Source organism: Molossus molossus, unplaced genomic scaffold (assembly GCF_014108415.1).
Source record: "Molossus molossus isolate mMolMol1 unplaced genomic scaffold, mMolMol1.p scaffold_m16_p_6, whole genome shotgun sequence".
NCBI classification, from domain to species: domain Eukaryota; kingdom Metazoa; phylum Chordata; class Mammalia; order Chiroptera; family Molossidae; genus Molossus; species Molossus molossus.
Genome location: NW_023425399.1, coordinates 74,996,523 through 75,008,973, shown reverse-complemented (window position 1 = coordinate 75,008,973; position 12,451 = coordinate 74,996,523). Strand labels below are relative to the sequence as shown.

The 12,451-nt window shown below is 42.2% G+C and overlaps 1 protein-coding gene across 1 annotated transcript in view; it reads right to left on the bottom strand.

Moving 5' to 3' along the window:
• Window positions 1-1,380: 1,380 nt before the first annotated feature.
• Window positions 1,381-12,451, bottom strand: part of GATA6 (GATA binding protein 6) — a 30,355-nt gene continuing 19,284 nt past the window's right edge. Inside the window, exon 7 of the mRNA XM_036245749.1 lies at window positions 1,381-1,551. Coding sequence (XP_036101642.1) covers window positions 1,381-1,551 — 171 coding nt within the window. The remainder of the gene's footprint in view (window positions 1,552-12,451) is intronic.

The following is a 12,451-nucleotide window of genomic DNA, read 5'->3' as shown; positions in this document are numbered from 1 at the left end:
CCAATGCAAATTGAAAGTGACAACTAACTCCATGTGCCAACTTCAAAGAAACCGAGTTATTAAACAGCTCCAAAAGGACGATGCCCCGAAAGGAAGGCCATAAGGCAATTTGCAAACATCACATACGCTTGTTTTATATGAAGATCTATAGCCACCTACAGTTATCAAAATGAAACTAAAAGGGAAGGAATTCACTGTACAGAAGACAAAACAATACCCTTTTTATTTTTAAAACTCTGGTGAAATAGGTTTCCATATGACATCCCATTTTTAAAAATTAATGTCAACCAACCTGCCTATGGGTTAGTCACACTACAGAGACTTCATCTTATTGTGTACAGATACCTAGAGTATTTACAAATGTTGTCTGTTAGGTAGTAAAGTTTTGTTGCAATTTTTCCAGCACATATTCCACAGTAAAATAAAGGGGGGATATTGGTGTTCTTGTATAAGAATTCTTAACAAATGAATAAAGGCAATTTTCCTGAGAGAAGATTTGTTCTTGAAATATTTTTTTCTTTACAGTTGGAAATATAGAAATGGGATGTAGTTGTAAAAGAAGCATAAGAATGTCTAAGTTAACATTTTTCTTTTAAATTATTTAAGTACCATTAAGTTAAAATGTTTACATTCATTATAAAAAAAAATGTTGTTAAATCTTATGCAAATGATTTAACACTGATTGCTGCAACGCAAATTGCACTTTTTAAAAAAATTATTGTATACATGGAAGAAAAATATCTTGTTTGCTACCCTGTTTACAAATTCCGACTGACTTAGATCAGCCACACAACATGAACTTTGAGAAACGTCAGTCACAGTGTAGTTACAGTTATAATGCAGTCCTGCAAACTGAGTAATATTTTTGACAAGTGACCTCATGAACCGACTCAGCCCCCAGAAGTGTGTACCAAAACGGTCTTCTCCATGAACACATGTGAAATCTGGGTGTGGAAAGGTATTAAGAAATTCTGGAATAACCAAAACCGATCAGAAGAAGCACATGATTTGGGGCAATGCACATAAAACCTTTTTTTTTTTTTTTTAAATCTCAGTATTCCTTAGCAGGCAAGGCCCCGTCCTAGTCCAGGTTTCTGGAAGTGGCACCGCGGATGCCCTGGCAGACCCAGAGGCAGGCTGGCTGGAGGGGCCGCGGCCAGGGCGGAGGGGCCTCCCAGGCTGCACTGGCCTTCCCAGGAAGCGCTCGTCTTCCCCCTGGCTCTTCACTGTCGGGCTGGCTGGTAAGGCAGAGCAAGCCTCTTGGGAAATAAAGGCACGGAAATCACGCATCAGAGGAATGTTCTGTCAGCATACTCGCCCCGGTTTGCACAGTGTGGCATAAGCACCGCAGGTCCCGCGGGCCCGGCTCCGGCGGCGGGCTCAGGCCAGGGCCAGCGCGCACCAGGAATCCTGTCTCACCGAGGAGGATGTGACTTCGGCCGGCGAGGCCAGGCTGACGCCTATGTACAGCCCATCTTGACCTGAGTACTTGAGCTCGCTGTTCTCGGGGTTCGTGCTTTCTCCCGTGCCAGACATCACCGGGGCACCCGCCTGGCAGAAGATGGGGACAGAGAGGAGAAAGAGAGGGGAGAGAGTTATTGATGAATCTGTCAGGTGCCATCTGTCAGGTAAACACAGGGAGACAAGTGCGGTGGGCGGTGCAGCGGGAAGGCCCTTCACTGAGCTGCACAGCGCCACTGACCTAACTCCTGAGATCTGAGCTCTCGCATTCTCCTGTTATCTGAGAACTCATGGCAGTAACCACACAGCACCATGTGCAGCTGCACGAAAGTAGAAAAGGAACTGGAGGAAACCTATTTGTAAAAAGTGCCAAACCCTAAGATCTCTGACAGTGAAACAAGCCACACCACATAGGTAAACAGCCCCTAATGATACTCACACAATCTAATCATTTCAAGAGAAAATGCAGAGCATTGTACACACACACACACACACACACACACACGCAGCAGAGCTGCCAAGGCTTAGCAGTTATGTCAAAGTCTAAAAGAGAAAGCTACACAGTTCAGCAAGGCCTGATAAATGAAATTTTTGAGCACTGACTTAATGGAAAATTAACCCATGCATTTACAGGTTTTAATATCTACCTCATTTACTTCAACTCTCCAAGAAGAATGGGCTATGTTTGAAGCAGACCACATTACAAAGAAAATACTAACATCCTATATCTGTCCTGATTGTGGCAATTATTTCTCAGAGTAAAAGGTTACCTTTGTATTGTTTCATTCATTCCTCCCACCCAAATGAGAAAGGCCATATAGAAAACATAATTTGTATGATATAATTTAGTGGAATCAAACTAAAATAATTAAAATCATGTTTAGACTATGGTTTGAGAAAGCAGTTGCAGTTGTTTAGGGTTCTACCCCAATAATTACTGGATACTTATTTTTTGACATAGATAGAATATTTTGTACTTCTCAAAGCATTCTTTTTTTTTACATACACAATTCCCTTAAATCCTTAAAACATGTGTCTGGCTGAATTAAAATTACATTCACTTCAGAGAAACACAGGGCACGTGACACAGGCTGAACTGAATGGAAGGTGCGCGGAGCATCCTGGGTTTCCGGGGCCTGAATGCAAATGTGGTTCTACTCTTCCCTGGATAAAATCTGGTTTTCTCTCAAATCCTCACAATAACAGCATGATGCTAGGAGGTGGGGTCTCAGGAGGTCTGACCATGTGACTTCCTGTCTGCCCATCCCAAAGCCAGACCCTCCATAGGTATCCAATCCTTCCTTTTCCTAGCAAAAATGCGTGTTTGTAAAAATCCAGCAACAGCAGTACTCCCACACCCAAACTTCTTTTTAAGTAATACAAACTTAAAGACTTAGACAGAGGGCCTTGGCCAGTTTTGCTCAGGGGTTAGAGCATCGGCCTGCGGTCCAGAGAGACCCACGTTCGGTTCCTGCTAAAGGCACGTATCTGGGTTGTAGTTTGTCCCCGGCCCTGGTTGGGTCATGTGGGTGGTAACCACTTGATGTGTCCCTTTCATGTTGATGTTTCTCTCTCTCTCTCTCTCTCTCTCCCCCTCCCACTCTATCTGAACAAAATATCGAAAAATGTCCTCGGGTGAGGATTTTTTTAAAAAGACTTAAACTGAGGGCTTTAGGTGCATAAAAAAGCACATTTCAAAAAGTCATTGATATGTCTAAAATTTAAAATACACTCTTGTGAACATTTTGAAACAGGTGAAACAATCCTGCCCAACACACTAAAGCTATGGCTTTGGTTACACATATAAATATGCTGGTTAACGTCAGCCCTTAAGTTCAGAACCCCCACAATGAGCAAAGCCAAACCAACATGGATCCAGATTTAACCCCTAAAGCAATAAACAGAAGGATAATATTAAATTACAAAAGGACTCTTCATTTTAGAGTCTTCATTAGCTAGCATTCAACTAGTAGAAAGAGTAAGCTCCTTTATAAATGATTCATGCCACATTCAACTTTGCATTGATTTATTTATTCCCCAAAAAAGACGTCAGCATAGCAAGTGCTATTCTCTGAAATGAAGAGGGTGCCTGGATTGGCCCAGGAAGCAGCCCACCTCAAATGGGCAGAAGTGCTGAGATAGCAGAGCAGTCTGTCGTCACCACAAGTCAGTAACAAGGAACAGAAGCAAGGTGCCCATGAGAGCCAGGCACTGGGACTGTGAGCCCCAAAGAGATAGTCGCTCCCTGGATGAGCTCCCAGGCCACATCAGGAGGCAGGATACATACACACTGGAAAAGTAAGACTGCTCAACTGCCTATCATAAATGATACATGAGTGGCTGAGACAGGGAGGTGGGACGAGAGGTCATAAAGGGAATCAAAGAGGGAAAAGGATTCCTGAAGAGCCACAGGCAGCCTGCATGCAGGGGACAAGTATGGGCTTTCAAGTACTGTCCTGGTTCTGCCACCCAGGGAGTGTGGTCACCTCCCCGAGCCTCGTCTTTCCTAACTGGCCCTTGTCTCACCTACCTCAAATATGGCTGTGACCATTAACTGAGATATTTGTAAAAGCATCAGCATGACGCCTTGCCATGTTAAACATTACCTAAAAAGAAGCTATTGTTACTGGTGAGGAGAGGGTGTTCAGAATTGGAGGCCTGCAGGATATGGGAAGATCTGTTCATGGGAAAACCAGCTACAACAGAAGCGTTAAGCAAAGGAGTCAAAAGAGAATGTGGGAGAGGTAAACTAGAAGACCTGACCTAGCACTTTCTGTGCCTCGGTTCCCTCACTAGAAAATGGAAATAGAAAGAGGCACCACCCTGGCCGATTTGGCTCAGCGGTTAGAGTGTCTGCCCGTGGACCAAAGAGACCTGGGTTCAATTCCAGCCAAGGGCACATATCTAGGTTGCAGTTTGTCCCCAGCCCTGGTTCGGGTTGTGCGGGTGGCAACCAATCGATGTGTCTCTCTCTCCCCCTCCCACTTTGTCTGAAGATAAATGTAAAACAAAAAACAGAGGCACCTATGTGTGCAAGGATTAAATTAGTTAATATATGTAAAGCCTTTATAACAGTATCTGACAGTGGTAAAGACTACATAAGTATATACTACTATTAGTAGTTTATTATTATTGTTACAGATAAGGAGTGCAAGCCTAATTTAATCTCCCAATTCCATCCTTCGCCAGGTGAGCTAGCACCATCACTGGGTGGGAGCAATGAGAACTCATCCAGAGCTAAGTGAAATCCACCTCAATGATGACCTTATTCTAATTGTTATTGACAACTCTCCCTCCAACCCCAAAAAAGAAAGCAAGGTGCTTCCATAGCCCTTCAAAAGGCTTACTGGCCCTTTTTCAAATAAGCCACATTAAAGAAATCTTAATACCTTGATTTCTTACACCTGAGCAATAATCCCAAAAGCTACCAGGTGAAATACCTACTGTCTTTGTTCAGAAGAAAATGTTAAGCTATATGGCAGGACTAGAGTCCTACTGTCAAAGGGCAGCAAAACCCCAAATTAAATGACTAAAGAGCTTCTTTAAAAAAATCAGCTCTAAGAGGTTAATATCCAAAATCTACTTAAAAATGTATTCAACTCAACACCAAAAACAAACAAACAATCCAATTAAAAAGGGGACAAAGGATCTGAATAAACACTCCTCCAAAGAGGACATACAGATGACCAACAGCCATATTGATGCCCAGTGTCACTAATCAGATGAAAATTAAAACCACAATAAAATATAACCTCACACCCATGAGAATAGCTATCATCAATAAATCAACAAACAGCCCTGGCCAGTCTGGCTCAACGGGTAGAGCATTAGCCCGCAGACCAAAGAACAGCGAGTTCAATTCCAGTCAAGGGCACGTACCTCGGTTGCTTTTCAGTCCCTGGCCCTGGTGGAGGTCAAGCGGGAGGCAACCAGTCGATGTGTCTCTTTCACACTGATGTGTCTGTCTGTCTGTCTCTCTTTCCCCCTCCCTCCCTCTCACCGAAGATAAATGAGAAAATATCCTCAGGTGAGGATTAAAAAATAAATAAATCAACAAACAACTGTGGTGGTGAGGATGTGGAGAACAGGGAACCCTCGTGCACTGCTGGTGGAAATGCAGACTGGTGCAACCAATGGGGGAAGCAGTACAGAGTTAACTCTAAAAATGAAACTGCCTTATGACCCTGTGACTCCACACCATAAAATATATCCAAAGAAACCCAAAATACTACTCGGAAAGAATATATGCACCCCTATGTTCACTGCAGTGTTATTTACAATAGCCAAGATTTAGAAGCAGCCCAAGTGCCTATCAGCAGATGAGTGGATAAAACAGCTATGGTACATTTACACAATGGGCTACTACTCGGCCATAAGAAAGAAGGAAATCTTACCCTTTGTGACAGCATGGATGGACCTGGAGAGTATTATACTAAGCCAGTCAGAAAAATACATGATTTCACTTATATGTGGAATCTAATGAACAATCTAAAAAAACTAACAAACAAATTAGAAACAGACTTATAAATAGAAAGAACAGACTGACAGCTATCACAGGAGAAGGGTTTGGGGGCTGGGTGAAAAAGTCGACCAAATTAAGCAGAGGTAGAGGGATACTCATAGACACAAACAACAGGATAGTGATTAACAGAGAGAAAGGGGGTAAGGGGAGAGGTAGAGGCAGATAAATGGGGGGATACATGTTGATGGAAGGAGACTTGACTTGAGGTGGTGAACACACAATACAATATATGATTATAGAACTGTATACCTGAAACCTATATAATTTTATTAACCAATGTTACCCCAATAAATTCAATTTTATAGATAGATAGATATACTCATTTGAAATCAAAAGCAACATTCAAGTCTCTCAAAAAAAAAAAAAAAAAATTGGGCCCAAAGCTTGAGAATTATATTTGTACATGGGACATACTGCATGAACATGAAATACTACAATGTAAAATGTTTATGTATGTCAACCATACCTAAATAAAAAATAAATTATGCCCTGGCCGGTTCCGGTTTGGCTCAGTGGTTAGAGCTTCGGCCTGCTGTCCGGAGAGACCCGGGTTCAGTTCACACTAAGGGCACGTACCTCGGTTGCGGTTTGTCCCCGGCCCTGGTTGGTCATGTAGGTGGCAGCCACTCGATGTGTCCCTTTAACATTGATGTATGTTTCTCTCTCTCTCTCTCTCTGAACAAAATATAGGAGAATATCCTCGGGTGAGGATAAAAAATAAAAAATAAATTATGATTTTTTATGTAAAAATACATAATGAGATCATAATGATGAGATCAGATGAAACTGTGAGAACCCCAATACCCTCATCGCCAGTGGGACTATATTCTGGTACATACTTTTTTTTTTAAATCCTCACCCAAGGACATTTTTGCCATTCATCTTCAGATAGACTGGGGGGGAGAGAGAAAAACATCGATGTGAGAGAGACACATTGAATGGTTGCCATCCACACATTGAGGACAAACTGCAACCAAGGTACATGCCCTTAGCGGAAACCGAACCCGGGTCTCTCTGGTCCACGGGCTGATGCTCTAACTGCTAAGCCAAACCAGTCAGGCCTGGTAAACACTTTAGAACGCAGTTATCAGAAACATTAAAAAATTCATACCCTACTAAGCTCTATAATTTTATTTCTGAAAATGTATTATAAGGAAAGAATTCAAAAGAACGGAAAGGCTCCACCCAGGAAGGCATCCACTGCAGGTTTATGTATAATAGTGGAAATCATAGAAATCATTAAATGTCTAAGGATATGGGAATGGTTTGGAAAAGCAAGTACATCTGCTCAATAAATTATTATGCAATTAGTAAAAATGGTAGGTGAAAAACAGCAGGATATAAAAATTCTACGTCATTATTACAACCTGTCCATGCACACCCAAGAGCATTTCAAGGGAACCCAGGAGAACATGGGGGACAGGGGACCATCTGAGAGGGCCCAACCTATTAGCCTTCTATGCCTTTCTTTGAATATTTTCATTGAATAGCATAGTACAGTCTCACTTTGGGGGAAAAGCGGAAGACATTAGCACCAGAAACATAGGGCACAGGCACTGGAGGGATGAGCCAGCCTAGATGGAGTCACAAAGTCACAAGAAAAAATAGGAAGGAAGCAGAATGGAGGTACTCACAGACAGAAGGGGGATCAGAACGGGCCTCGTGCACCCCTGGAGTTACCTCAATGCCACCTGGCACAGGCTGGAACCTGGCCATCCGTGCCCCTGTGAAACATGGTTCCACAGAAGCTAAAGCACCAACACACTACATGGGCTCACCAGTGGAACCTGAGCTCTTGAAACTGATACTCTAACTGCAGAAGTCTAAAATTGGCACAACTCTCCTTAAGAAACCTGGCTTGTCATATCATATTCTTAAGTGCCTTTTCCTCATTGGTGATAGTCAAGAGCTACCTGTTGAAAATCAGTACAATTTGGGGAGAAAATCCGAGAAAACGTATATGTGACTCTGGACCCAGTACATACAAACATAAATACAAGTATAAATTTCAACTGGTTATTATGTGTTTCCTCATCTAATTAAACCCTTGAAAGCACTTTAGTTAAGATCCCAGGTATCTCAACATAGCAAACGCAGACATTTCACTAACCTAAACCAACCCACTCCACCAAATGTTTCTGAACAACAGCAGGGAAGAGCACTCGGGAATGCCCGTAGCTGAATCATCCTTCCTCCTCTCCTCGGGCGGCTCGGGCAGGCGGAGGTCCTCTGATCAAAGTGCAATGAGGGTGGAGCAGAAATCTGTTCTGTGTTTCCATTCACAGCTTATCTGCCCTCCACCCTCCCACAGACAACTGAAAATGGAGGCACTTCCTGTTGAAAAAAAGTGTTATCAGCACCAGACCCAGCCTGGGCTTAGCACTGAGTGCAGGCCAAGTTAGGTGGGAGCCGACTGATGGCAGAGCAGCTGGGCTGGAAAACTCCCTCCTAGAGGAATAAATGACCTCAGGGACGACTCGCCTGCTGCAGACTGGGACGTGGAAAACATCCACTGGCCTGTAAATAGGCAGAGTTCATCTTTAGATTACCAGATTTTCTCCCTGTGAGAATAAGCCTTTGTTCATTTTCAGACATACAGGGGTGGGCAAAAGTAGGTTTACAGTTCTAATACAAATAAATACAATAACTAATAAACAATACAAGAATAAACTCTGTTTCGCGTACTCACAACTGTAAGCCTACCTTTGTCCACCCCTGCATATCTGAGAAGTCATGGATTTCCGATTTGATAAACTCATACAGTCGATGCCCAGCAGTGTCTGCTCACAGCAGGCTCACCAACACCGTCAGTTCTCTTTTCCTTTAGGCCACACATCCCATAATAGGCCGAGAGACAGTCTCCAGCGGGGATGCCCAGGGAGGCAGCTCCGGACAGGCCACACATTAAGCAAAGGAAACCCTTAAAGGACACGGCCTTTCTAGAAGAATAGCATAGGTTCTGTGGCTTGTGCAATTATAAACACACATTTCATTTTTGAGAAAGAAAACCAATAAGGAGTCAACAGCAATGTGCTCAGTCCTCCAGGCTGTAATCTCTCAAAGCGCAGCCTCGATCTGAAGAAACAAAACACTGCACCCCAGGCAGGTGGAGGGTGAATGTGTGATCATTTCCAGAGCATAAGACTTTGATGATGATCACAACTGCCTCCTTAGCTCGAATTCAGACTGTCGGCTTCCATGGCCTCTGATCTGTCCTTCCTACACATCTAAGTAAGTCTGTGGTTAAGGCTTTTTCTTGTGTGAGGGGAAGCCAGCCGTCCCTCATTGCCAAAGCTCTCTTCTCTGCTTTTATAACCTCTAGGTTAGACTCTCGCAGTGCTTTATATATAGCAGCCTTCCTCAAAAGAAAAAGTAAGAGCTACGTGTAAGTTCCAAAAAGAAACACTCAGATAAATCTAAACTTCTACTCTAACAACACTTATTTCAATTTGAATGGAGGTACTAGGACCACACCAAAAAAGTGATTCAATAATTTAGGAGGCAACACAGGAAGATTCACAAACACGTAAAGGCTCTTTCTTCACCAGGACATGTGAAAATCATCAATCACAACAAAATCCCCTAACTCTCCCACAACGACTCAAACGAAGCAAGAGAACGTGAGTGTCTTCTCTCACAAGAAGAGGGAGTCGTGGTCCCTTCGGCTGATGACCTCACTCAGGTTTTAGCAGAATGGTTATTTTTGTAATTAAACAAAATTTCTTGCTGGAGAGCTTACTGGCTGCCCCCACCCCCACCCCGATTCCTCTTGCCCCTTCTGGGCCTGAGTAAACTAGGTTATACCCATACCCTGGGATGCTGCCTTTTCAAGGACAGAAGAACAATTCTATACTTAAAATCTATTCTGGGCAAAAAATCAAATTGTTTTGTGTAGCTGTACACACTTAAACAGAGAGCATGTTGTAGTGAAGAAAGGCACGGCTCAAAATTTGTAAGTATTCTGGGGTTGTCAGTAAAATACTGATGTACAAATATAAATTGCAAGGGGGTGGGTTTGTTCTACAATTTGAAGTCATTAGCACGCTAAAGAAAAGGATTTTCTTCTGAAACTAATCAAAACAAAATAGATGACCTAGTCTAGTCTTCAAATTAACTGGTAAAGAATCCTAAGGCAAGATTTAAAACCTGGTAAAATTATTACCTTTTATAACAAAACTGGCTTTTCAGGAGATTGGATGAGCGTCTTTACCTCACCATCTCAATTAGACAAAGCATACCTCTAGAACCAAGCAGTATTTACAAGTAAGCAGCATGAACATACTAAGTATCATAAAGAATAAAAAATTGTTGCTATCAGAGAAATTAAAGCAGTATTTAAAAAGAGTTACTTTGTTAACACATTAGCTCTCCATCTTTAAATTTCCCCTATTAGGAAAGTAAGGACTTATTTCTAATATCTTGGGATGAAAAACACTGCCATGCAAATAAAACATATCACTATTAACTTCCAAGATTAAATTTAAATAGTGCTATTCTTCTTGAGCTTCAAAGAAGTCCACAGGCATCTCCCACTTATGCTACACAATACTCCTAAGAACCAGATGGTAGGAATTACTTTCCCCTTAAGAGAGGAAAATAGAGGCTTTACAAAACCTTGGCAGCTTACTACAGTCACACACAGAGCTGCAGCTAAGCGTCTGGCTGCCTAAAACTGTTTCCTTCCAGCTGCTAATCTGTGAACCCCCAGAATAAACTTGAGACCATATCCAGGTTTCACCATCAATCAAGCAACTAAACTTAATGAGAACTTTAAAGTAGAAGTATTTGTGCTTAATAAAATAAAAATGATGCGAGAGCACGTGCCCCACTCTGGTGAAACCACACCATGCTACCAACAACCAAAGGGGCAGCACTTCAGGTAAATCAGCATTTAAACACCAGCAGATATTGACTTGGAATTGTTTACCCACAAGACTCCAACAGGAGGTCAAAATCAATACCTGTTGTTTATTTGTTCAAATATATCTTAAAATCTGAAGTCAATAAAATAATCTCTGTGCTCAGTCTCGCGGGTTTCTAATGCTGGGCCTGGTATGATAAGTAGCAGCATTATGTATCATCACATATGCCAATACCTAGCTCTGGAGATGCTTTTTGTAATTATTAAAATTTCAGAGAAAAATTAACAGGTAGGTTTAAACATGAATAAAGCTAACACAGTGTATCTAATTCATATTCATTAGCTCTTCATATTGCTAGTAACTCTTTTGGCAGACACCCATGAAATGCATAATAAATTACTTTTGTTCCAGTAAAGGAATTCATTTTCTTCGAAGATTCATTTACCAATAACATTTCAGAGCATTCTAGGCCAAATTTCTTAAATTTGGTCATGTTTTCCCGTAACATTATTTCCAGTTTTGTGACAATTTTGTATATTCTTACAGAGGCGGGGGTCGGGGGGGGAGGGGCTACAAAGACTTTGTAATTGACAAAGAAAAGTTGTCTTCTGGCTCAGCCGGTGTGGCTCAGTGGACTGAGCATCATCCCATGGACTGAGAGGTCCCCGTTCGACTCCCAGTCAGGGCACATGCCTGGGTTTTAGGCTCGATCCAGTAGGGGGCATGCAGGAGGCAGCCGATTGATGTTTCTCATATCAGTGTTTCTACCTCTCTCTCCCTTCCTCTTTCTCTAAAAAAATCAATAAAAACAGATTTTAAAAAATAAGTTGTCTTTTGGAATAAAGCCTTCTAACCTGAGGCCATATGAAAAGGCAAATAAAAAAAAAGGCAAATGACATTCTGCCTACAAGTTGTTCTTTACCTAATATTCTAGTTTTCAAATTGTGGCCACTTATTAAATAAATCCTAGTCCTGTGAGAAACTGGGTGGACACATATTATAAACTATTTGAAGAGTAATAGTTTTACTGTTTCCTAATATACATTCAAAGACATCAGATATTAATGTTGTGCCGTGTATCTGTAACTACTCCTCTTTATCATCCTCCCTGTGACATGCGCAAGCACACACACACACGACGAGGGGAGTCCGCAAAAGGCCTTGAGATCGAAGAGAAAGTATGCCAGCTCCACATACTCCAAGGTTCCTTGTCAGGGTGACGTGTGACTTTCGTAGTGAAGGCCGATGTGGTCAGACAGGAACGTGAGTTTTTAGAAGGGGCTATGAAAGAAGAAAGGATGGGAGCCTGGCACACAGGGAGCGTGAAGATTAAATGTCAACAAAGTATTTATGTTCATGGCTTGTAGCAAGTGGCAAGTGGGATATTAATAACTATGACGACTGGTCAACTCCTGGGAGTGGTAACAGCCCTGGACTGGGAGGCAGGAGACGTCGGTTCCAGTCCCGGCTTCAGCACAGGCCTGTTTTGTGACCTTACGGAGTCCCTCTGGGCCCTGGTTTATAAATGAGGCAATAATAAGACCTAACTGCAACTCTCTCTCAGACCCTTGTAAGAGATTAATGACTTTGTAACTCATTTTTTATT